At 52.9% G+C, this 24,601-nt stretch overlaps 1 protein-coding gene across 9 annotated transcripts; it reads left to right on the top strand.

Moving 5' to 3' along the window:
• Positions 1–3,286: 3,286 nt before the first annotated feature.
• LOC104142660 (ADAMTS-like protein 2) lies at positions 3,287–24,492 on the top strand. Of its 9 annotated transcripts, none has more exons than XM_068952019.1 (18): positions 3,287–3,575; positions 8,091–8,233; positions 10,358–10,433; positions 10,921–11,023; positions 12,039–12,184; positions 12,926–13,049; positions 14,235–14,315; positions 14,744–14,919; positions 15,205–15,631; positions 16,407–16,827; positions 17,657–17,763; positions 18,776–18,905; positions 19,452–19,665; positions 20,075–20,230; positions 20,668–20,838; positions 22,805–22,981; positions 23,650–23,794; positions 23,918–24,492. In XM_068952019.1, the coding sequence occupies exons 1-18, from the start codon at positions 3,507–3,509 to the stop codon at positions 24,034–24,036; spliced, it is 2,985 nt and encodes a 994-aa protein (XP_068808120.1). In that variant the 5' UTR covers positions 3,287–3,506; the 3' UTR covers positions 24,037–24,492. The 9 variants fall into 9 exon arrangements, 7 of the variants coding, with proteins under 7 accessions (XP_068808120.1, XP_068808121.1, XP_068808119.1 ...); XM_068952020.1 differs by having other exon boundaries at positions 3,304–3,575; positions 18,779–18,905; XR_011142447.1 differs by having other exon boundaries at positions 3,306–3,575; positions 20,675–20,838.
• The last annotated feature ends 109 nt before the right edge of the window (positions 24,493–24,601 follow it).

Genomic DNA, 24,601 nt, shown 5'->3' with positions numbered 1-24,601 from the left:
TTTCAGCAGCTATCCTTCTACCTGCTCCAAAAAAAAAGGTTGAACTGAGAGTGGGAAGGGTGTACGCTGCTGAGCAGCAGCAGGGAAATCAGGGCGGACAGGTCCAGCGGCTGTTTGGCTGTGGCAGCACCTCTGCCCCAACGCAGGGGACGGCACCGGCCTCCGCTCAGAGCTGCTCCACCAAAGGTGCTCCGAAAGCCCAACATGAGCGTCACCTACTTCTACTCAGATTTGAAGATCGAGTCATGGTGCTGCCTGCAGCCGTCGGCCACGGGACCCGGGGGCTGGAGGCAGCACCTTGGCTCAGCCTCTGCTGCCCCCGTGGCTGCGGCAACCCACCTCGCCATGCCTTGCCTCTCCTCCTGTGCAGGAGGCACTGGCATTTCTCGTTTTTCTTTTCTTTCATTTTGTCAGTGCTGAAAATGAAAGTGGTTTTTTTTTTTTAAATCGCTCATCTCCAAAAAAAAATATCATTCTACTTGGCCTATTAAAAATGAAGCACACTCCTTCCCCCCAACTATTTCCTTCTATTTTATTTTATTTTAGTCTCTTAGTACTAAAGCCCCAAGCCAAGAAGGACAAAGCTGTGTTTTTGGTGGGAAGCAGGGCAGGGTGAAAGCTCTCCCTGCTGCTCGGTGCAGCGCTAATTCTGTAAGGAAGGATGTGCTGGAAGAAGGTGCTCAAGAACCCTAAAAACTACCTTGAAAATTACATAGCAGCCCTGCTGAGGGGCTAAAGCAGTTCTGGAAGGCCGGTCTGGACTGCTCTGCCACCAAGTTAGCGCTGAGTGAGCGTCCCACTGCCTTGTGAGTTGACTGTCATTTCTCTGCTCCAGCCCCAGCGTTTGAGGCAGATCACCTGGTCCGCGCGCGCTGCACAAGCCAGGCTGGGCACCGGTGCCCACCTCTGCGTGCTGCCCTCCTGTGTCAGCAGCAGCCAGCACCTGGGATGGTAACATCGCTCTACTTCTCTTTTTTTCCCTCTGTGCCAACTCGGACTGAAGCTGGAACGACCTGGAGGCCTCACAGATAGGTCTCTGTCCCAGCTTTTCTAGCCAAGCAGGGGGCTTGTTTGTCCATTTTCTAATGCCTTCCACAGCTGTCATTCTGCTCCTGCAGAATGTCACGCTGTGTTGTGCTAAGCCTCCTCCATGAGCTCACGTCCCTGCTCCCGGTACCGAGGCGGTATTTTCACTCCAAAGCAATAGCGAAGACTGTTTGATCTCAGTGTAACTCTGTCCTGGGCCTGTGACCCTGTAGGAGGCAGGGCCTGCAGCAAGTCAGTTTGCTAAAAATGGCCAAATGAAATAAAAATGGCAGGAGAGAAGAACAGATAAGGGACACAGAACCTCAGCATCTGCTTAGCACACACAAGAGGATTTTGTTCAAGACAGAAGACCGAGATCAAGCCCTGCTCTGTGGTGAGAGGTTAGATAGGCCTCCGCTGAAGGGAACAGCAACAGGCTGCTCCAAGAGCCCTAGGCCACAGCAGGCACCGACGGGGCACGGTCTGCATCTTGCCACCTTGGCTGAGGGATCTCTCTATTGCAGTTTGGTCTTCCTGCTTCATCTCCTTCGGTGACAGAGAGCTCCAGCTCTACCATATCCCTGGGAGACTGAGTGGGACACGCCAATACGTTCACCAGAAAGTGCCAAAACTTGACCTATAGGGAAAAACAAGGTTGTCTGTGTTCGTCCACAACATTTTCTGCCATCCCAATGATGCATCTATACTGGGGCAAGTACCAGGTCAAGCCAGTTAAATTACTGGACCTATTCTGCCAGTGGAACTGGCTGAAATCCAGTGCAACATTCCTGAAGTCAGCAGGAAAGGTTGCTATAAAAGACAGAGGCTGCCTCCAGCAGCTTGGTCAATGGGAGATGAATGTTTGAGGATAGGGAGGTAAACACACTCACATAGAAATAGGGAGATGTCCAAAGACCTTGATATGCCAGCCTAACGTCTTGCATGCATTCTTTTGAACTCTCAGCCTCTATAACCCCATGACCCCGGGACTTTCCCTGCTGGCAGACAACTTCCCTCTGTGACATCTCCAAATGGACGGCGGGGAGAAGAAATCTCCCCCAGGCTCTGCTACAGGATGCTCTGCTTTCATCCTGCAGGACCCGCTGCAACAGCAGCCACCAACACTGGTCCTCCTTGCCAAAGGCAATACACTTTGGTGCTCCTCCCGACTGCGTTTAAGGATTTTAAGAGATACAGTTGGCTGATAAATCTCAATTTAATGAAACAAGCAAGAGACTGAAATCCTAGGCAACTTCTGGAGCACAGGGGATCAGTGCAGATCAGTTCCCTGCAAGCAGCTCGTGCTCTGAACACGGCTTACACCTACACTGAAACACGTTGGCTGGCCCCAGCTCAACTGCGGTTATCTGGACACCGCGGCAAATTAAATCCCCCTCACAACAGGCAGGCGGAAAAATCACTGGCACCTACTTTCTGTTCACAGGGCACATGAAACCGGGAAGCAACTGGGGAAAAGCCCCTTGCTGCGGGTAGGGTTATCGGTTTGGGAACGCAAGACCACAGAGGTTTCTGCACGTGCAAAGATCAGCCTGCAACGCACAGCAGAGCCCACCGAGCCAGCTGGAGAGCCAGTCAGGCCCGTCACGCACCGGCCAAGTGGCAACTTCACCTTCTGGCCTAAACAAGGACGGTGGGAAAGAAACACAAATCGGGAGAGGGGGATCATGAGCGGTTATGAGACTGAAGGTTGGTTTTGGTGGCCGATGACGGCTTTGTCAGGAAGCTTCCGAATGTATTAACCTGTTAAACGGCGCTTTCAGACCCTGCTGTACGCTGGCGACCGGAGGGAGACGCAGGGGGAACCTCTGCACCTCAGACCCTCGCTCGCACCTCGACCAAGAGCGTCCAACCTCTTCTCCAAGCGTTAAGAAAACATCCACCCAGCGTGAAACTCCAGTCCTAAACCCGCGAGCTCGATGCGCCTCACAGACGCCCCGGCCGCCACCTCCGCCACCGGAAGGCCGCAGGAGACGACAGCCGCATCGCCCCATCCCGCTCCCCTTCCCCCCGGCGGCCCCAGCGCCTCCCCCACCTCACGCAGAGCCGCGCGGGGGGGGGGGAGGGCGACTCGCGTGGGCCCCCCCACGCTAATCACGGCACATCAGGCCGGCGGGAGCGGCAGCAGGGGCGCCCCCCCCCCCCCGACGCCGCTTTGCGCTGCCTCTCCGACCCCCCCCCGCGGCGGGCTGGCCCCGCCATGTCCCTCCTTTGTCCGCGCGGGGCCGGCGCCGCCGCCGGCGCCGCCCTCCCCTCGCCTCCCCCGCGGCGGCGGCGGCGGCCCCGGCGGAGCGGCCGCACCGCGGGTCTCCCCGCCGCCGCCCGGCAGGTTGTAAAGTCATTAGCTGCGGCAGCCATGCCGGCTCGGGCGGCGGCGGCGGCGGCTCCCGCTCCCGCTCCCGCCGCTGGTGGGCCGCCGCGCCGCCTCCTCCGCGCCTCCGCGCCGGCAGCAGCAGCGCGGCATGGCCGCCGCTCCCCGCCGCCTCCTCCTCCTCCTCCTCCTCGGCGCCGCCGCCCCCCTCGGCGCTAAGGTAAGCGGCGGCGGCGGCGCGCACGGCCCGGCCCGGCCGCCCCCGCCCCCCGGAGCCTCCCCGCGGCCCTCGGGGGCGCCGCGGCCGCCGGCGCTGGCAGCGGGCGCGGTGCCGGGCCGGGGTGGCGGCAGCGGCGGCCCTCAGCCCTGTCAGGCGGCTGACTCCCGTTCTGGGCCGAAAACACGGATTTTTTCCTCTCTTCCCTGCCCCCCCCCCCCAGTCGCTTCCCCTGCACAAAGGAGCTCCGCTCGCCGCTCTTCAGCGGGGCGCCCTGCGGACACTTGTGTCAGGGCGGCTGCGAGCCCCCCCCCCCGCCAGCCCCCTTCCCCTTCCCGGGCCTGGCCCCGGGCGAGCGGCCTCCATCACGTCCCGACCGCAGGGGAGGCCAAAGCCCCCGCGCCGCCCCGCGGCTCGGCCCTCGCCGTCCCCCCGCGGGAGCCCGGCCGGGTTTCCCCGCCGCCGAAGCGGTGCTGCTCTGCTAAAGGAAGGAGAGGGTCTTTTAGGCAAAGCCGCGGCGGAGGTGAAGCCATCTCGCGCGACGCAGCGAAGACCGGAGCCCGCCGCTTTCTCGCGGGTAACCCAAGCTGGAGCAGCGGCCCGTCCTGCCCCGCGGTTGCCTTCCTTCCCAAGCCGAAACGTCTTGTTTTCGCAGCGTTGTACCTGCCCAGACGCTCACTGCCTCTTCTGCGTACCCCTTCGCTGTAGGGCTAAGGCAGAGAGAAGCTTTGGAGGGAGCGGGTCAGGCCGAGCAAAAGAGGAGTGAAAACCTTCACTCAAGCCCCGAGGAGCGGGTTCAGTTCATCAGCGCTTGGTTTCCAGCGGTTCTCCCCATTTTCCACGTGCAAAACGACCGTACAGAGGACGTAACAGAAATTCCTGGACGGGGCAGGCAAATTTCTCGCTCTGTGAGGCTAACGCGACTCGGTGCGCTCAACACCTCTGAGAAAACTGATGGTGTAGATACCTCTCGTGCACCCCGTATGTTGCTCCCTTCTTTCCCTTCACACATTTCCATCTTTTCTACCTGCTTGCCCCGGGATAAGCGTGTTATCCCACTTCAAGGCAATGGCTTATTTGCATCAAATATTTTGTAATGAAGTGCAGCAGCTGCCTGTGAACTTTCTGTCACTGCAGGATTAGAAACAGGACTTCATAGTTCTCAGTTGGCTTCCGTTCGCTGCCTTTCTGATTTGTTTCTCTTCTGCGCCTCATTATACGTCCAGATTTCTGTTGTTTATCTGCTGCAACAGCACGTCTTTAGCAAGCTGATTTTTCCTCAGGTTGGTGCTCTTCCCGATCCTGCAAAAATCAGTCTACATTGCTCATTTTATGTCCTGGTTCCCTCCCATTAGGGGAAGCTTCTTCTAAAATATCTTGTCTTGATTTTTCTAAGCAAAATTTGGTTTTCTGTCTGTGTCTGAAATTGAATCTCTCATATAAACCATCTAGTCTACCCAAATATGATAAAGCAATGATAGAATGAGAAATAACTTTAGACAAACCTCAGCTTTTTGTAAAACATAGGGCAAAATTGTAAGTGGTAGTGTGTTTTCAGTGCTGTGGTAGAGTCTGTCACCACAGCTTTAATCAGACACCGGGAACCCAAACCAGGCGGCTAAACATGGTCATTCATCTCCAAGAGCGTAAGATGAGAATCTGTTTTCCATTCCAGGCATTAAGACATCTAAAGCCACTTAATGTTTCAGTAGGTAGCGTGGTTTGCTGTATAGAGAAACCCTTAAGTAAGGGATCATGGAGATTCTTGGTAGAGGACAAGAAGTCAGAGAAGGGCTGTGGAGAGTTTAATTTGTTGTCAGCTGCTGCTTCTAATAGTCTTACAAGCTTTGACAACATTGAGTGGAGCAGCCTACAGCAACTCCTGCATTTCGGTGGTGGACGGGGCCTCAAGGGATGTCCGACCTGCAGGGCAGAGATTCCCCTTCCCAGTTTCTCTAATAAGTACAACTAAATAGGGATGCTGGTTGTCTCTCTTCCTAGACAGCTTTTTCCTGGGGCACAGGCTCTCGTGAGCCTGAAGGTTAGGCACAACGATCAGCAGTAAGGAAGGCCAGGCCAGTGACAGAGTAATTGCAGTTATTTCCAGGTTTCTGGTCGCGTGGAGGTTAGTGCTAAGAAGAGGACAGCGGGGTGACCCTCACCTACTTGGTTGCAGGCTGCCAGTGTAGGTGTTGAGGCACTGACAGTGCTTGGTTGGCCTCAGAGAGGAAGAACTGCAGCTGTGTAATCACCGCCTGCCAAACCACAAGTGCCTCAGGGGAAATTCCTGCAGAGAGCACCTGGCTGAATGGGAATATGGTCAATCTTCTTGTAATTTCCAGCCCTTTTATTTCTCTTCAGCTAAGGAACAGTACCTAATCCTCTTACCTCCTTTGGGCAGAGCCCTCATCCAAGCCTGGGCAGAGCTACCATATAAACACCGGACTGAAGCCCTTTTTCCTGCTCCAGTATTTCTAGCCTGCTCTGTTCCCCCCCCCCAGACCTCAACACTGCTAATGCATGCTCAGCCTCCCTGCATCCAGGCACAGCAACCAAGAGCAGTAAGCCTGACCAGGAGCCAATAGCTTTCCACCACTGTGCCATAGCTAATGCCAGGGAACAAAACGTGCCTTTTACCCTCTCCAGCTACCCTGGAGCACCCCGGTGCCTCGGCCGGCCGAGGGAGACAGCGGCTCCCATCTCGATAGCGCTCTTCCCCCAGGCAGCAGAGCTCTCTTGCACTTGAGAGTGATAGGGTCTATGGATTGTACTGCAAATCCACAAAATCTTTTTCATCTCCAGGGTTAGGTCTGGAGGACAGGGTACTTAATTCCCTTTGCTGTTTCCCTTCTGTCGTGTCTCACCTAGTTGGATCGTAAAGGTCTCTGGAGCAGGACTCTCTCGCAGGTCACAGCTACGCTGATTTTTATTTCTGCTGCTAGAGATACTGCGTAGATATTACGCTACTGCTTTTGATCCATATGCCTTCCCTCTAGGCAGTCCATATGCCTCATGGTGCTCTTGCCTACTTAGTCACGTGGTAAGATACCAGCTTTGATTATAGATGTGAGGTCTTACCCCAGCTATGTTGAGCACTCCAAATCGTCACCAGATAAATCACTGTCCTCCTCTCTCCTGGCAGTCGCGAAGAGCTCTCCCTCCACAGGCCTCGTGACGCTTATCACAGAGGGGTGTGCAAGGGGTCAGGGAAAGACTTTAGCTGAAAATACCTTACCTTTAATTTCTTCCCTTTGTAACTACAAAAGCTATGTAGTCATCATTTGCATTTAGAGCCTGATAATACAGTCAGGCAAAAATGCTCATAGGACATAGGTTGAAATGAGCATTTGGCAAAAGCAAAAAAGGAATATTTGAAAACATGTTTGTTTCTTTTAAATTTGTTTTTTCCCGTTATGAACTTAGCTGCTAGCCACAGTGTTTGGTCTCTGACAAGTCAGCTCCATCCAGAACATCAAAGTACAGCTAAGAATTTAAGCTGTTGTATTGTTTTCAAAATCAGTTATTGTGATCACTAAAAAAATAGATCATAAGGTCACACGGTGCTTTTTTTACAACAGAGTAGGTTACTTTCAGTATGCTCTATCTATCTGTGGCATTGTCACCAAGAAGACGCGCTCTGCACATGTCAACCCTGCTAAGTTACAACTTACAGCTGTTTTTATGCGAATATTATCTGCTCTGCCCAGATGATGTTCTGTTGGCAGAGGGTGTAGAAACAGCGCGTTCTCAGGCAGGAGAGATTAAACTACAAGACGAGTAATACTTCAATTTTATTACACCATAAAAGAGCATAAAGCCAAGAGAGAGTTGACCAAAACAGTGGACTGAGCACCTTTAGCAATGAGCGACCCTTGCTGAGTTTTCTTTCACATGTATCCACTGTTTTGCAGATTAGTTCTTCACAAAGGGACTACCAGCCATGGCCACAAGCCAGCATGTTTTGCTAACAGTAGCATTGATATAACTTCCCTGTACTCCCTTACTTTAACATAACAGACTTTACACACACAGAAATTATTCGTTTTCTTCTATTAATACTCGAGCACTGTCAGCATTTTCAGCTGGATAAATCACCTCCAGTCACCGTACTGTGCTAAACTCATCACCGTCTTCAACACTATTCGCAGCTGCATTTCAGTAAACAGCCAACAAATTCCTCCGCGTGCAAATCTGCAAAAATCGCTGAGCGCTTTTAGGCCATCAAACATAAGAGAGGAAGATACTGCCATGAAAAAAATCTGGCTAAAACATAGAAGCACTTACCTAGTGGGAAATAGAGAGCACAGCCAACCACAGCCTGCTGCAGTGATGGCTTTAGGGCAAGGAGAGCTCAGTTCTGCCAAAGTTGCCTTTCAGGAACGAGGCGCTTGCCCACGCGGCAGTCTCTGGCCTGGGTATGTGGGAAGCCAAAGCGGGATAACGGCAGCAGGTTCACCTTGCTGGCAGGGTGGCTGGGGGAGGCAGATTCTCCAGCCAACCGTCCTCTGTTTCTGTCAGGACAGTAGTGAGGCAGCAGATGGAGCTGGCCCCTGGGACGAAGAGGTCACCAAGTGGTGGGGGGAGTGGAGCTCCTGGTCCACCTGCTCCCGGTCCTGCGGCGGAGGCGTGATGTCCCGGGAGAGGCACTGCTTGCGGCAGAGGTGAGTTGCATCCCGGGGGGCACCCTTGCCGGGGTGCTGGAGCCGCCCCCTGCTTCGCAGGCTCACCTGTGCTCCCAAGGACGGGAGCTGCTGCTGTGGGGCAGGTGGTGAGCAGCTGCGGTGGGGAGGGTTGACATGGGTGAAGCACCACACAAGTGGGGCAGGCCCTGTAACACATCCCTCAGCCTGGGTCATCTGACGGGGAGCAGAGGCTGCTCACCTCGTGGGTCTGTGGGAGACTTGAAAGGGTTTTCGGCTGGAGGAGAGGAGCTTTATTCCACCTCCCCTTTCTTTCACAAACCCCAACTTACTGCTGCTGCTCTGCCCAGCCTGACTCCGATTTGTAACCAGCTCCTATGCTTAGGATGTGGCTTCATATTCCCAGACACCTTCTGGGGAGTTGATTTACTCCTGGCAGCAGCCAGCTCAGCTGCATCTCAGCAATTTCTCCTCCTTATTGCCTGCAGAGCTTGCAAGGTTTCTTTCCCTATCGTTTATCTGACTCCATCACTTTATGTCATCTCCCTTTGTCCCCTACGTCTCCGTTTGTCCCTTACAGCTACCACAGCCATGGCGTTGGCTGAGCAGGTTTGCAGGAGCGGGGAGGGCTGGGGACCGTCAGCTGCCCAAGCTCCCGCCGTTCCCTGCTGGGTCGGCCCGCCACCAAGCCCTCCTCGCCACCGCAGGGGCACCTCGCTAACCTGCTGCGCCAGGCTCCGGAGACGTTAATGAGAGCCGGCATCGCAGAGCCCAGCGAGCCCGGGGGGGCTGCTCGGCCCCTTTCCCTTCTGCATGAGTGCACTCCTGAGCGGAGGCAGCTCAGACCAGCCCCCCCACTCCCGCTTCCCTTTCCTTCAGAAGAAAAGAAAACTGCTTTTATGTGGGCTGGCTGGCAGCATAATGAGGGTCCAGATGTGCGGAGGTGCCGTCCGCCTGGAAGCTGCCTCACCACTAATGAGGCTTGCCAATGTCTCCGACCCCACTCCTCCTTCCCAGCACACACGGCCGTTATGGGAAACAGTAGCCGGGAGGGAGCCTGGGGCTTTCCCATGCCCCTACACAACCAGGGCAGCCTTTCTGCCCTGTGCCTGCCTCCAGAAGAGAAATCTCCCGGTTCGGCTGCTGCTCTGTCCGTGACCAAATAACCTGGGCAGGGGAGGGCTTTGCTGTGGAGTCTTATTCCAGAATTCAAGCCTGAATTAAGAAAAACAAACAAACAAAACCTAAAACTCAGCCAAAAGGTTTCTGCAGGAAAGCGGCTTAAGCGTGAGCCAAGCATGCCCAGTGAAACAATTTCTGCAGGCAGCCTCTGCTTCAGCTGAAAGGGATGGCAATATTGAAGCCTTATAGTGCAAATTTAGGCTTTGTCTATGCTGGGTAAAGCACTGCTCTGGAGGGATAGCTGCACTGCCTCTGACCAGTCCAGCTTAAATATGTCTACATGGTGCTTCTTTACACAGCGCACCCTAAGTTCGCAATACTCTTAACCCATTGTCTGGTGCTGATCTTTATAGAGAGCACGTTGCCTTAATCTGCAGTCTCAGCAGTTCTCTCTACATCTTCTCAGCTTTCAAGAATTTTGTAGCCTTTGCATCAGTCAGGGACTCCTGCATCCCCAGACAACTTTTGATGGCCTAAGCTCAAGTATCAAGTGTTGAGAAACTGCCACGGCTTTAGTCCATCATCAACACAAAGCCTTCCCTGCTAATTTTTTGAGATAGCCAGTCCCCGTGAGAGGTGCCTCCTCTCTGCCTACGGCCTGAAAAAAATCCCTGGTCACTGCAAATCATGGGTGCTTCCAGGGGAATGGTGGATCATTAGCGTCTATTGACCTTTTGTCACATCAACCCTTCTAGAGCTCAGAGGTGAAAGGAGACAGTATAGTGATACTGCAGTTGCTCCTCTTCTGCTCAGCCTGCCACAAAGCAAGAGTAACCTAAAATCAAAGTCCACCCAAAAGCACTGAAAATGGGTTTCACAGGAAATGTTGAGTAATCCAGATTCGGAAGGGTTTGTGCTGATTAAATGCCTACCTTATGCCAGGCCTGACTTCTCTGTCATCCTCAGTATCTTAGTACTTCACAGTCCTCCAGCGCATTACTGCTCGCGCTCTCTACTTTGCAGGCTCCAGATGCCCCACGGAACAAACAGCACCATGTGTGTTGGCCAAGCCAAGCACTACCAGTTGTGCCAGCAGCAGGTGAGAACTGCTTCAAGCACTGCCGGGTCCTCCCCAGGGCATGTGGGACTCAGGGTGCCACACTGGGAGCTGCGAGAGCACCTGCACTCAGGGTACGACCGGTCTGTCAGAGGAGTGCTGACAAGGGGTGCTCCGCTCCTGGGGCAGTTGCCAGTATGCCTTTGAACACATGGGAAACAGTTGTACTCTCTGTGCCTGAAAGGTGAGGAAAAGGATATAAAAACATGTTTTGTTAGGAGAAGTTACTCCAATATGCTTTTTCCTTTCCTGCAAATAATTTTTGCAGGACTTAAATACAGCTGTCTGAGGGGCTCTTAGAGGTGAGGGCCTGGCCTTGTTGCAGCACCTCAAAGACCAGCACTGATTGCCCTCTTCCAGGGTGGACAGGACACATGCATCCTCCAAGAATGTAGTTGGGACAAGCAGTTGTCACAAGCATCGCTATGCCATAGGGAGCTTTTGATCATATTTATTCCCCCCTCCACAGCCCTGCCCAGCCAACACAGCGAGCTTCAAACAACAGCAGTGCTCCAGTTTCAATGCTAAAGCCTTTGGGAAACGCTACTACCACTGGACACCCCTTTATCCAGGTGAGTCTCCATAGCTCCATACAAAGACAGGGGCAGGAGATCAGGGTGAGAAAGCACCCGCAGGATCTTCTCAGACACAGGATGGGAGGGGGGAAGGTCACTGGGGACAAGAGATGGGCGCTGCTGCCTGGTTTGGAAGAGTTTCCCTATGCTCCCTGCTTTGAAGGGATCGTTCCCTGTCTCTTCACAGAGCCACTCCACCCAGCCAGGCCTCCTCTCTCACCATATCTGCACCCACTTTGGATCCTACCTCAGCAAGCACCAGTGTGCAGACAGGCTTCTCTGAACTGTCTTGGCTAAACAGCAGTCATCTTGGTAGAGTGCGTGTTCACTCTTTTCAGGCCTTCTGCCAGCTTGGCTGCCTCTGTCACCCAGCATGCCTTCCCCTGGGGTTGGTGGTGGGTTATTCCGAACAGGACGCACAACCGTTTCCTGCACAGAGGAGACAGGGGACCACCAAATTACTTCACATGGGTTGTCAGATGGCTCCTGAGGCCCAGATTCAGCTCACCTGAGATCCGACTCTCTTTGCAGACCTGCCTGTTTTCCTCTTTCAATTAACTGCAGAGGGGACACAGAACATCTGCACCTCTAGGTTAAGCTGCTCAGTTGGATGGGATGTAGCTGGCCACAGCCTCACACAGCTGGCACCTCTCTCACAGGTTTTGCTTGCTCTCGTGTATTTATGCATGGCCTTGGATCCACTGATGTGGAGCCCCATGTCTGGCACTGGGAATGGCAACGCTTAGGGGAGAGGCTGTGGCAAGGAAGAGGGTTTGCCACGAAGGCCAACTTCTGCTTCTTCCCTTCCGCTAGGCATGGTCCCCAGCTGCAGCCTCATACCATGACCCCTTTACCACCACAAGATCTGTAGCCTTGGGGTCTCCTCTTGGGAAGCAAGCACATCCCAGATTACATCCAATCAGCAATGTAGATAAGAGGAAAGCCCCCTTCCTTACTGTTCACCTCTGATCACCTTGACCTGCCTGCTGATTTTCTTTCTTTGTTCCTTAAGATGACTACACCAGTATCTCCAACAAGCCATGTGACCTCCAATGCACCACCCAGAGTGGAGAGAGGCAACTGATGGCCCAGGCACAGGATGGTACCTCCTGCAAGGACAGGACCTATCAAGGGGTCTGCATCAATGGGAAGTGTGAGGTGAGGCCCTGGAAGGAAGTAGTGCGGGAGTCGGGAGCATAAGCGCATGGCTAGAACTCCTGGTCATCGCAAGACCAGGGGCCCCAGTAGGGAAATGAAATTGAGGCCTGGCATGGAGTAATTACATGTACCTGTGGATGCCTGTGGACTAGAACAGAGCAGAGAGGCTCATGCAGAGGACAATAGATACATCCACACGTTCCCACTGAGTGACAGCACTTTCCTCCCAGCACAGAGAAGATTAGAATCCCAAATTTGTTTTCATAGTCATCCAACATCGCAAAAATCTTTCATGTGATTTTTCCCTTGTATTGCAAGGATGGAGGATGGGTGTATACAGCATTACATAGAGAGGAGCCTTACACCCTCAGATGGACTTGCCTTTGATGCAGCATCTCCTGGGGGGGTGATGGTGTATGTCACTGTTTCAGGGAGGAGGATTGGCCTAAAACCGGAGACAGAAGGAACCAAAACAGCTTCCCCAATTCTTACTCCATTTATCTCCACAAGCAAGCCCCCGTCCCATGTTCAGGGGCACAAGGTAGACAGTCACAAGTTACACAGGTGAATTTCTGCAGCTGCTGGATTCATTCATTCATCATTCCTCTCCAAGCTACCCTACCTCCAGACCCAGAACCTCTCCTAAAGAGCATGGTAGCGTTTCCTTGAAAAGACCCTGACCTGTAGAGATGAGTTGGCCCCAGGAACGCCTCTCTTTTTTTTTTCCTTCACTCTTTGCAGCCAGTTGGGTGCGATGGGAGCCTGTATTCACCCCGGACGATGGACAGATGCAGGGTGTGTGGAGGGGACGGCAGCACTTGCCACCGTGTCTCGGGCAGCTTCCGAAAGGGAATCTCACAGATAGGTACTCCCTGCTACCGCAGTCCAGAGACTTCACCTGCTGCTTCTTACCACCAGCTGACATCGAGGGTGGCTGGTCTGAACCTGGGTAGGAGATTCCCAGGTGCTCGGTGGAAAGAGCTGAAGAATGCCACCCCTGCTAAAATGCCTGTATTTTGTCCTTTCAGCTTAATCAGAGGACATTGGTTTGATGTGCTAGGTATTAAGTTGGCAAGGTTTACCTTCAGCTCTTTATGATAGGAAGCAGCTGGAGATCTATTTGTTCCTATTGATTTGGGCATCCTGCCCGTGTCAGATGATATGAACAGGTCAATGAATCTTCTTTTATTTGTGCTACGAGTTCATGGGAAGCGTAAGCTCCTATGTTGAGGGTCACAGCATTCGTTTCAACTCCTGCACTTGGTCTCCTGCTTTCCCCTGCCCTACAGCTGGTACAGCTGAGGGACAGTCCCTTGTAACCTCATGGTCCGTTCCTCCACCCACAGGAGGAGGAGATTGCTGTGTGGCCATGCTCATTAGTAATTAACTAACAGTGGTTTTGGGATGTTCCAGAACATCATTTCATGTTGTTGCTCCACTAGTATACCTCGTTCTCTACAGACACTAGACCAGAGAAGCGCTCAGGCCTCTTTCTATAGCAGGAGTTATGGTGCTAACCCCTCTAGCAGGACCGATACAATCCTTGGCCTCTCATTCCAGTCCTCTGAAATCTCACAGGATGGGCAAGACCTAACTCCTGCTCCTCTTAAGATAAACTCTATTGAGTCAGGAGCTGAGGAGACCTCCTTTTCCCTCCAGTCCCTCCTCACACTCTTTTTCCCTCCAGTGCTCAGCATCAGTCCTGGTCAGTGGTAAGCTTTTTCTGTGCTCTTGGCAGAAAGAGCATGAGAGTACATTTATTCACGCACCTCAGGCTATTTGTTCAATTCCTTCCTGTCCCCTCCCCAGCAGTGCTCAGACTGCGACTTAAGAGACCTGTGGTAGTGATACATAAAGAGACTTCAGAGGAGAGCTGGGATTAGAGCTCATGGGCTGGCACGACATGCATGTACACCATTAGCATCCTGTCCCTGAAGGGCAACACTGCCCTGCTGCATGCACACTTATCCCATGAACTGCTTTGGTTACCTAGTGCTTTTTATTCCGTCTTCATGTTTTTCTGACCCTCTGTTCTGTTCCCGTTCCTCAGGTTACACGTTCATCACCAACATCCCTGCTGGTGCCACAGACATCCTCATCATTGAGCGCAGGAAAACAGAAAACATCCTGGGTAAGCAGAGTAGCGGGATGGACATGGAGATCCAAGTTCTACTGCCTGGGAGGTGGGAGGAGGGCTCTGCTCACCCTCATCTGTGCTGTGGGAGAGCTGGATCAACGAACATCTCCAGGGCAGCCTAGGGGCACTTCATCGCTCCATAAACCAAGGCTATCACATCTCAAGCATTTGGAAACCAAGCTCACTATGAGCAGTCCCTGCCATGAAGACATCTGTGCTCTTGTTGGAGAGGAAAATCAAAGCACCAGGCATTGGATACCACTGATCTGACCAGGCATGGAAAATGAACGCTGAAGGGCCTGCAGTTCTTTGCTTTCTAGAGGGCTTTTCCCAGTGATGAACTGTCTGCTCTCCTCAGTGCCATTGCAGTCCCACTGCTCTGCGTGGAGGGTCACATGTGTCCCTTTTCTCTCTCTTTGAAGCACTTGCAGATGAATCCGGGAATTTCTTCTTCAACGGCAACTCCATCATTGACAACCCCCAGAACTTCAGGGTAGCTGGCACGATCTTCAAGTACCGGCGGCCCTCGAGCCTGAACTCAGATGGGCTGGAATATATCATAGCTCACGGTCCCACCAACCAGTCTCTGAATGCCATGGTATGTGGGGAGCTAGTTTTAGGCTTTCCTGTCTTGCGTGTCCATTTTAGCGCTCCCGGAATCGTGAGCCTCCCTCAGACAAAGGGAATAGTAATCTAGTTCCCAAGTCAAGCATGGAGGCAGCTGAGGAAGCCAGATAATGTCTTGAGGGGGTTTCCTCGTGGGTTTGTGAGAATGCTGTCTCCTCAACATCCATCACAAAGTGGATGTGATTAAAAGAGATCGCTGTGAAATATACGTCCTTAAAATAAAAAGGGTTTCGTTTTCTTTCCCTGTTACCTCCAGTACTATAACTTTAATGGGAAAATGCCGCACATAACTTATGACTACACTGTGCCACGAACACCAGCTCTCCGAACTGCAGCCCCTGCTGTTGACGCACCTCTCTATCACCACCTACCAGAGACCAGGCAGAACCAACCCATTCCAGCCAACTCCAGAGCTGCCCAGGACTTCAACGGCACATGGCTCTCCCTGTCACCAGGTGACACCAGTAAACAGCTTTCCCTAGGAGAAGGGCATGAAGATTTAGGCTTCAGCCAGCAGGATTTCTTCCAGACTAACTCAACCAGTCAGCCTCAGGACTGGGGCTGGGAGCAAGGTGGAGAGAAGGAGAAGTATGACTTCCAGATAAGAAAGGTCTACCATGCAAACACAGCAAGAGAGGAAGAAGAGGAGGAGGCAGCAGCAACTGGAAGAGAAACAGAGTTGGGTTGGTTGCTTTGTTTTTCCTTGACTCCCATCTTCACCTGTTGAAAGTGGACATCCCACAACATTCAGCTCTGGTCTTCTTGGAATCTAGGGTGGCTTTCCCATCAGGGCAGACAGTAGGAAAAGATGATTAGACAGTAGGAAAAGATGATTAACAGCATGGGCAGAGACTGCCAGGGAGCAGCAAGGGCCAGTTGCTCCCTAAGGAAAGGGGAGCTGGGAGCTGAGGGCAGCCACAATGCAGGCCTCTGGAGAGGCACAATGGCAGTGCCCTCTCCAGGAAGGGGCAATCCCACGGCACCTGAGCCTGGCAAGCAGGGCAGGGTGGTGACAGCAGCAGATCCTAGCGACAGTCCAGTGATCACCAGGTGAAAGCAAGGTAAAAAGTCTGAGGTCAATCTGGGAAACCCATACAATTAAGGAACAGGACTGGGAACAAAGTACACCTACAACATAGCTCAGGCCAGGACTAAAGGCTCAGGCCTGAGCTTAAATGATGGAGTTCCTGGGCCATGGGCAGAGAGTGTATGTGAGGATCCCAGGTGAGGCTACTCAGGGCAATTAAGGCTTATTGGTGCACTTAAGGCCCTGATAGCAACTTACGATCTTGAGGCCAAATACTCAGTATTTTTTGCCGTATTAGGTACCACTAAACCACACGCTAAAAGTATAAGCCATCCAAGGTGGTTGAAGACCTGTTTGGCCCTCAGTCTCCTTAAAACACTCATGGTAGAGGATATTTTGCCCTCATAAGCATCCCCATGTTTTTCCTCCAGCCCTCAGATTCAATCAGATTTCCATCAGCACGGCCATACCGTACAGCATGAGGAGACCTGAGCTCTCAGAGAACAGCCGCTTAGCATCCTCCAGGCTTCGTCTCTTCAGGCGGCTGTGTCACCGGGACTCTCACAACACTGCCTTCTGTAGGGAGCTGCAGCACCTGGCTGCAAGGCTGGCCCCGAGGAACTCCACAGCAGGGCTATGGAGCGAGCTGCCTGCCCAATGGCCACAGGGCCTTCACAAAGCACCGGCCCATAAGAACTTGCCGGAGGACTTAAAGGTGGAGACGTTCCCTGGGAGTCAGGGGGAAGCAGCTAACTACAGCTTGATGGCGTCTGTGGAGAGCCCTCTGCTAAGTGCCAGCACTACCGTGGACATCAGCCAGGCAGAGCCTCTGCAAGGCCCTGGCACTGAAAGGTGGCACTTGATATCCCGGGCAAAGCAGGAGCATGGTTAGCTGGGGAGGGAGGGTTGAGCCAGTCCTCTGGTAGTCTCACTGCTGTCCTTGGTGTCCCCATTTTCCAGTGTCTATTTATGGCAGCTGTCATAAATGCTTCATTAATGGTGTGTCCACTAAAGATTGATTTGCACAACTCCTGGCCTGACACAGAGCTCCCAGAGCATATTTGCAGGTCCCCCTTTTTCGGAGGGATCCATTTAAATGGGTTCTGAGGGACCTGTGAGGCCAACACTAACCTGATTGTAAAGATGGCCAAGAGTCTATAGCACGTCACATAAACAGCCCTACCCTCGCATGCTGCCCCATTCTGTCCCATTCCTCCGCACATACATGCTTCTCTAACTTCAGTAAATCTGACAGGAAACTGAGGGCCAACTGTAAACATCCCTGGCAAGCCACATGCGAGCTTTCCCCACCACATTATGCAATATTAAAAGGGATCTTGCTTGGGCATCCCTTTTGAACCTAATGTGATACCTTTCAAAGTGGTCGTTCCACAGGTTCCAAAGAGCGTGATGTCTACGAGTCTCACTAGACGCCCTCTCAGAGGGATGTTGACCCATGGCTAGTCACAGCCTTGCTGGTTGAATTCAGGAGGCAGATCAGGGACTTACACTCTCAGCTTGTCAGTGGATCTGTCTTGCCCAAGGTCGGGGAGATAAGGATGGAGAGCAGAACCACGGGGTTCGTTCCCCAAGGAATGGCAGGAAGAAATTAACACCACTTGCATTTGGCGTCCTGCAGTAGATATTTCATCTTTAGCTCATATTTCTCCTTTCTCCACAGCAACGAGTTTGATGTGAGCCCCGTGGGCCATGATGACATCAGCTTGGCTGACATGTATCGGTGGAAGATCTCAGCTTATGCCCCTTGCAGTTCCACATGCACATCCGGTAGGTTTGGCATTAGAGCTTCACAGCCCTTCGCTGGAAAGTCCTCAGTTCTAGTCTAGCTGAGATCTGGACCCTCCACAGTGCTTACAGCACTGAGCCTGTTCCCTGTCTTCTGCAAAATCACAAAGGAGCAGTTTCTTAAAGGTAGGCACCTAAATAGCTTTGAAGACCTGGTGCTTATTTTCAAGGCTGGTTTCCCCTGGAGACACATCCATATCAGAAAAGCTGTCACATCTGATACCCACGTTTGCAATTGCAGTAAATGGTAATGGGGAAGAAACTAATCTTGTCCGGTCACAGTCAGGACCCAGAGCTCTGGATAGTACCACAGTCCTTTAACAGTGAGTCTGTTCTCCAGGTCTCACATCTTCCACTAGTATCAGGCCTGCTTGAAAATGACAGATAGAGCATGATGAAAGCTTGGTCTGGGTCTGGGTGTGACACGAGCCGAGCTTGACTCCCACTGGCAGTGATTTGCTGAGTAAGATTCATTGGGCCGAATAAGTAACCTCCTGTAATTTGAATCCACACGCTGGCTTCCAACTTCTTTGCCATTTGGTCCACACCACGTATGGTAACTGGAGAGGGCAGATGTGTTTTGATGGAAAAACAGGACATTTTCAAGTTCTGTTGGTCTGAAAATGGCATCTTGAAGTGATTGACTTTTGCAGTGGTGCCAGCCTGAAGTTCCATGCTTTGGAGGATGATTTTCGGCATCTATTTTCCTTCTCAGGATGGGAAGTTAGAACGATAGCTCTAAGGGGAATTTGAGGAGAAAGGAAACCTACCCATAGCATCTGGCTGATTTTTGCCTTAGCCTTTTAGTTCGTGCCTCTTCTAGGAGACTGATCACGGGAGGTCCTTTTTGGCTGTTGAAGGAGAGAATATTGGTATTTTGAAAATGGCAGATAGAGGGTCAGATGCAGTGAGCACTCTCCAATAATCTAATCATGGTGGGAGGAGGCTTTTGGATCTAATGGAGCCTGACCAAGAAAAGTTCTTGATTGTCCAGCAGGTATCAGTGCCTCCTATGCGATGTGTGTCCGATACGATGGAGTGGAAGTGGATGAAACGTACTGCGATGCCCTAATGCGACCAGAACCTACTCATGAATTTTGCACAGGGAGAGATTGCCAGCCTAGGTGAGTGGAAATGACTGACCCCAAGTCACACATCCCCATCTGCCGGACACAGAGGAACAGAGGGAAAGAGCAAAGGTGGCGCTGGCATGGCCCCATCACTCACAGGCCTATCTCGCTCTAGGCGCTGGGGGTCACCCCAGAGTCTCACAGTGGGGAGCGCTGGTTGAATAACCTAGTAGAGCCCGTCACAGCCCGAGCAATTGGCTGTCCATGGGGACAGCGTATCTTTGTAAGCATCAATTTCTTCTCAAAATATATAGCCGTTTCTGGACTTGAAGGTACACTTAAACAGCTAAACCCCTGTATCGCCACATAAGCAAAAAGAGGGAAGGAATTTGCTTTGCCTGCATTACCTGCTCAGGGCAAAGTCGGCTCTCAGGACCAGCTCTCCTTAACGCAGACACGTGCACGAGGAACAGATTTGTACCAGCAGTTACTGGGGCAGGGAGTCCCAGGCCTGCAGACAAACCCTAGCCACCCTGCGTCCCTCGGCCCCCTTACCCGGGTTTTGCTTTGTGCTTTCTCTCCTGGGGACTGCCTGTGGAGGTGGGAGACCAGCCGGTGGAGCGAATGCTCCAGGACCTGTGGAGAGGGCTATCAGTACCGAACTGTGCGCTGCTGGAAGATGCTGGCTCCAGGCTTCGACAGCTCTGTTTACGATGACCTCTGTGAGTCAGCTGGCCTGACCAGGCCCATGGAGAGGAAAGCCTGCAAGAACAAGGCCTGTGGGCCCCAGTGGGAGCTCTCCGAGTGGTCTGAGGTAGGCAGCAAAGGGCCTTTGCTCCCAGAGGTAAGCAGCCAGGGAAATTGAACTGAGGATGGATGGGGAAACTGTGGCGGGGAGACAGAGAGACGCTAAAGCCCACATCTTCAAATAAATCCCTTCCGTTGACTTCCCATGGCTTGCATGGGACTGGGGCAGGAGAACTGCCCAGGGACTCTATATAGTGGTCCGGGCCTCAGCATCTCAGAGCATTGGAGTGCTAGGACCCAAAGCAAGCAAGCTGCAGAGATAGAGACCGACCTACCTTTCTCTTTGCCTGCTCAGGTCCTTTCTGTCTCTGCTAGTGGAGCAGGAGCAAAATGGAAGGAGGCATTTGCACCTTGTGTTTCCTCTCCTTTGCTCTTTCCCCTTGTTCCCTGCTTCTGACTCCGTGTGGCCCTTGCAGTGTTTGGCCCGGTGTGGTACGCAAGGGATGATGAAGAGGGAGGTGCGGTGCTCAGTGGAAACACCCCTCTGCGACGAGTCCCGGAAGCCCAGCAGCGAAAAGGTGTGCACAGGCCCGCCCTGCGACCGCCACTGGACCGCCTCAGACTGGGGCCCGGTGAGTGCAGAGGGGCTGCCTGTCCTTGATCCCAGCGCAGGTGACGCAGGCCAGCAGGAGGGAGGTATCAGCTCTGGAGCAGATGGGGCAGACACATTGCTGCTCTCCTTCGGCTTTCGTCTGGCAGAGGCTGAGCTAGAGGAACTGTGTTGCTCTGCAGTTTTGCCTCTGCATGTCCATGCACTGTAAATTTTGGTCAGCCATGAGGTGAGCAAATACAAAATCCATTCAAAAAATCTGGGCAGCTCTTGGCACCTGGAGACAAGGGGCTCAAATGGGAACCCCTGATCTGACATGCCTCTACAAACTGCTGGGGTCATGTGCCACAGCCCCAGTAGCAGAACTAGACTTCAGATTCAGGTCTTCTGGCACCCACTGACCCCTCCTCTCCTCCTGCCTGCTTCCAGCTGTGTATAAATGCCCTTTATTCCTCCAAGTGCTCAGGTTCGTGTGGTGAGGGACGGATGAGCCGCTTCATCGCGTGTCGCAACCTGGAGGGCAAGGTGATTTCCGACTCACAGTGTGACCCAGCTGCCAAACCACTGGCTGTCCATCCGTGTGGTGACAAGAACTGCCCCGCGCACTGGGTGGAGCAGGAGTGGGACCAGGTAAAGCCAGGCACAGCCCCAGGGCCTCATACCTCTTCCCATGAGTGTCCATCTCCAGTATCTGCCTCCCTCAGCAGAGAGGGAGGAGACACGCAGCCTGTTTAACCTGAGCTTCCAGAGAGAGAGAGAGAGAGAGAGAGAGAGCAGGAGCAGGAGGTCACAGCTGCCCTTGCTGAATCGGGGGTCTCTTTCAACCCCACATCCCACAGGAGGTGGTGGGCACCCAGCTTTGTTGGGAGAGCAGAGCTGTACGCTGTGACCTCCTACTGCAGATTCATGCCTTTGTCCTACCTCCTTCCAGAAGGAGGGAAGGAGTGATGCTCCTGCTTGTTCCCCCACACCCTGTAGGCCACCCCAAAGTATGTGGCACTTGCCTGCCACACTTCACAGGGACCTCCATTGGAGGGCAGCAACGTCCTGAGGAACCATCTTCCGCTCCCACCCCTGAATCCCAGCAAGGACCTGGCAATTACAGAAACCACAGCAGAGCTCTTCAACTAAAACCTACGCCCACACCCCTGAGGTTTTGGTCCCACCGCTAAATAGGAAGCTCCAGCAAAATCAGCCTCATCTCTGATAAAATAAGAGCTGGAGATAAACCTGAACCACCTCCCAGGTCCCTGCCCTGGAAAACATATCCAGCCTGTGAGTATTTATTTGTCTCAGGACTCATAGTGCAGTGAGCATGGCCCATCTGCCTCTCTCCACCTATGGGTGAGTGATGAGTCTCTGCCGCTCTACTCCCCCTCTTTTGCTCAAGGCCTTGCAGGATTGGGCTTCCAGTTACAAGCTGGTCCAAATCTCCAGAAGGAGCATATTGATATGTTTGTTAAATTTGGGCTTTGCCTTATAAAGCCCTAAGCAATATAGGGAATCATAAATCACTAGGGAAGAAGGTTGCTAGCTTTCTAGAGGTTGCAGCGAAACAGCCAAGCCCTGTCCCCTCCATCCATAGGTAAAACCCTGCTCTCCTTTTGCCGCCCCTTCTTACCTGTTGACAGCATTCAGCTGAGTCTCCCTCCAGCACTGGCAACTACACAAACTGATTAAATCTGGGGACTTGTGGCAGTCCTGTAACCCCTTCTTGTCCTGGTCTGGAGTGTGGGTCACTCACCATTTTGCAGTGCAGTTTTTCAGCTGTTGCTAGGCTATTAAATTCAGCCTGAACTCTGAAAGGCCAGTTGAGCTCCTCGCTCCGGTGCGGTGCGTGCTAGCTTCTTTGCCTTTGCCATAGTCTCCTGGGCAGCTGATTCGCTCTTGATAAGCCATTCACAGGGTCACTAAGAGGGGATGCAAATCAGCCTCCTCCCTCTGTGGCTGTGCTAGCCCTGGCATGGTGGAGAAGGGCACAAAGCAGTGACATCTCAAACCAGCAACTGCCATCAGGGAGCAGAGCAAAGCTAGAATCAGATCCTTCCTTCTGCTGCCTGCATGCTTCTCCCAGCATTGTTCTAAGACACTGAGCCCTCCCACCTAGGCCAGTATGACTTTGGGCTGAGCAGTACATGTCCATACAAGTGACCTACAGTGCACCCTTGGCCCCAAGCAAAGCTTGCCATTGCACCCAGATGTCAACGACAGCTGCTGCACAAATACATTATTGTGTGCCTGGCTTACGTGGTCTTTGAGGACATGGATGTATGTGAAATAAGACACAAAGAACTTTTGTAGTCTTGCTTCGGCTGCTCAGGTCCCTTGTGGTAGTGCTTTCAGGCCAGCCAAGCTGAATTTGGCAGCCCCAGTGCTGGCTAAACACTAATACCAGCTCCTGTTCCCGCTCTCCCAGGAAATTCAGCTCTTTTGCAGACACCCATCGCTCCTGTGACCTGGGAAGCACCAGCTGCACTGATGTTAGGAAAAGCACTAAGCAACTTGCTTCTGAACAAGATGCTATCTTACCTGCAGCCTGCTGCTCTGCAGCTGAGGAGCATCATTCATTACCTGGCTGTTACGTTCTCTTCCTCAGTGTGATGCCACCTGTGGGCGAGGAATGAAGACCCGGATTGTCTTGTGTGCAGGCCTGGAGAATGGTGTGTACAGGGAGTACCCTGAGAAGCGCTGTAAGGCCTCTCAGAAGCCTGAGGAGCAAGCTGCCTGTTTCAAGAGACCCTGTTCAACATGGTTCACTACCTCCTGGTCTCAGGTAGGACTCGGGGATGCAGAGAGAGGTGGGGGCCTCATATTCCAGGCTGACAGAGCTTGAACTGCTCGGAGCGCTGAGGATTTGTACTGTCCCATTCTGCTGTGTGCTGCATTAGGTCCTGACAGGCCCATGAGCCCTGTTCTTTGGCAGACCAGACAGCAGATGGAGGGACTGGCACCTGCCAGCTGAAGAAAAACTTAGAGCATGTAGATTATTGCCTCAGGCAAGACTATGACCATGCTGCAGCCAATACAGCCCTGTCCCCTGCCTCTGCTAGGAGTCCGTGTTCTGTCCTCCTCTCCTGCTTTCCCTTCATTTTAATTGTTAAGCATTTAGGGAATCAGGGAACAGGGGACACTGGGGCTAGCTCACAGCAGCTGTTTTGTCCATCCTCATTCACAGCATCGCTGCACAAAGCAAAAACCATTCTAAGTTGCATTAAAGAGGTGAAAGCAAACTCTTTCCTCACCCTGCCTGACCCCTAGCTCAGACTGGCTCTCCTCCAGCAACAAGAGGGGAGAGCGTGTTTGAAACCAGTGTGTCCTCCTCAGGAACAGTCCCCAAAGCAGGGGACTGGGAGGCCTAACTGAAAAGAAGCGCTTAGGACCTGTAGGAAAGAAAGAAAACGCCTCTCACAAGCCCTTTCCTCTCTCTCTTGATCCCAACAGTGCAGCAAGACATGTGGGGCCGGTATGCGACTGCGCGAGGTAAAGTGTTACCAAGGGGAGGCTCTGGGTCAGGGCTGTGACCCCACTTCCAAACCAGAAGCCAGGCAGACCTGCCAACTCCAGCCATGCCCCACAGAGGCACCAGGTAAGACTGGGAGGGCCGGGAGAGAGAGGAGCCTTTGAGAGCCCTTTGCTCTATCTAGCTCTCAGCTGGGGGAAGCAAGTCTCTGCTCTAACCCCTTCTGTGGGTGCTTCTGTCTTCACCTAGAAGACGACTGTGAAGACAAAGCGACGGCCAACTGTGTGCTGGTGCTGAAGGTGAAGCTGTGTTCTCATTGGTACTACAGGAAGGCTTGCTGCTGGTCGTGTCGGACCAAGTCACCCTGACTGCTGTCAGGCCGTACTTTCCTTCCAAGCTCAGGGGCAAGAGCCCCCAGAAGCAGACTTTACCACATGAAGCCACCCTGCTTGGCTTGGCCATGGAGCTAGTCCCTGTAGACCAGCCTGCTCAGCAAGGAAGGCTTTTAGGACTTAGTCATCGCCGTCCCCTCTCGACTGAGGGGCTTTTACTTGAGACTACCAGTTCCGAAAAAGCTACTGAGAAGTGAGTTGGGAAAGCCTATCCCTGCTGTCAGTCAGCTCTGAAGAGCTCTTCCTCCATGCTCCAGCTAGGCCCACAACAGAGGAAGGCCTTCTTGGAGGCAGTGGGGCACAGAGACCAGCCTGCAGCAGGGCCCAGATGGTAGCAGCAGCTACTCTGCTCTGCGGATTTTCCTACTACAAGGTCAATATTCAAAACACACCAAACAATTCTGTGTCACAATAAAGAGCTAAACTGTAAAAGAGTGCATTTTTGGGCTGCAGCACCTAGTCTAGAGGTGAGGGAGCAAGAAGGGCAGGAGAAGGAGGAAAGCAAAAGCAGGAAGGGTGGGAAGGAGTAATCCTTGAGTCA

Source organism: Struthio camelus, chromosome 8, assembly GCF_040807025.1.
Source record: "Struthio camelus isolate bStrCam1 chromosome 8, bStrCam1.hap1, whole genome shotgun sequence".
In the NCBI taxonomy this organism is placed as follows: Eukaryota; Metazoa; Chordata; class Aves; order Struthioniformes; family Struthionidae; genus Struthio; species Struthio camelus.
Note: the sequence above shows the minus strand (reverse complement) of the source record. Positions and strands in the feature narration are given on the sequence as shown.

Excerpts from the sequence above, each read along its gene's own strand:
- LOC104142660 (XM_068952021.1), top strand. The coding sequence starts at position 7,821 with ATGAAAAAAATCTGGCTAAAACATAGAAGCACTTACCTAGTGGGAAAT. Across the intron at positions 14,316-14,743 it reads GAAAACAGAAAACATCCTGG|CACTTGCAGATGAATCCGGG; the intron begins GTAAGCAGAGTA and ends CTCTCTTTGAAG. Across the intron at positions 15,632-16,406 it reads TGGAAGAGAAACAGAGTTGG|CCCTCAGATTCAATCAGATT; the intron begins GTTGGTTGCTTT and ends TTTTTCCTCCAG.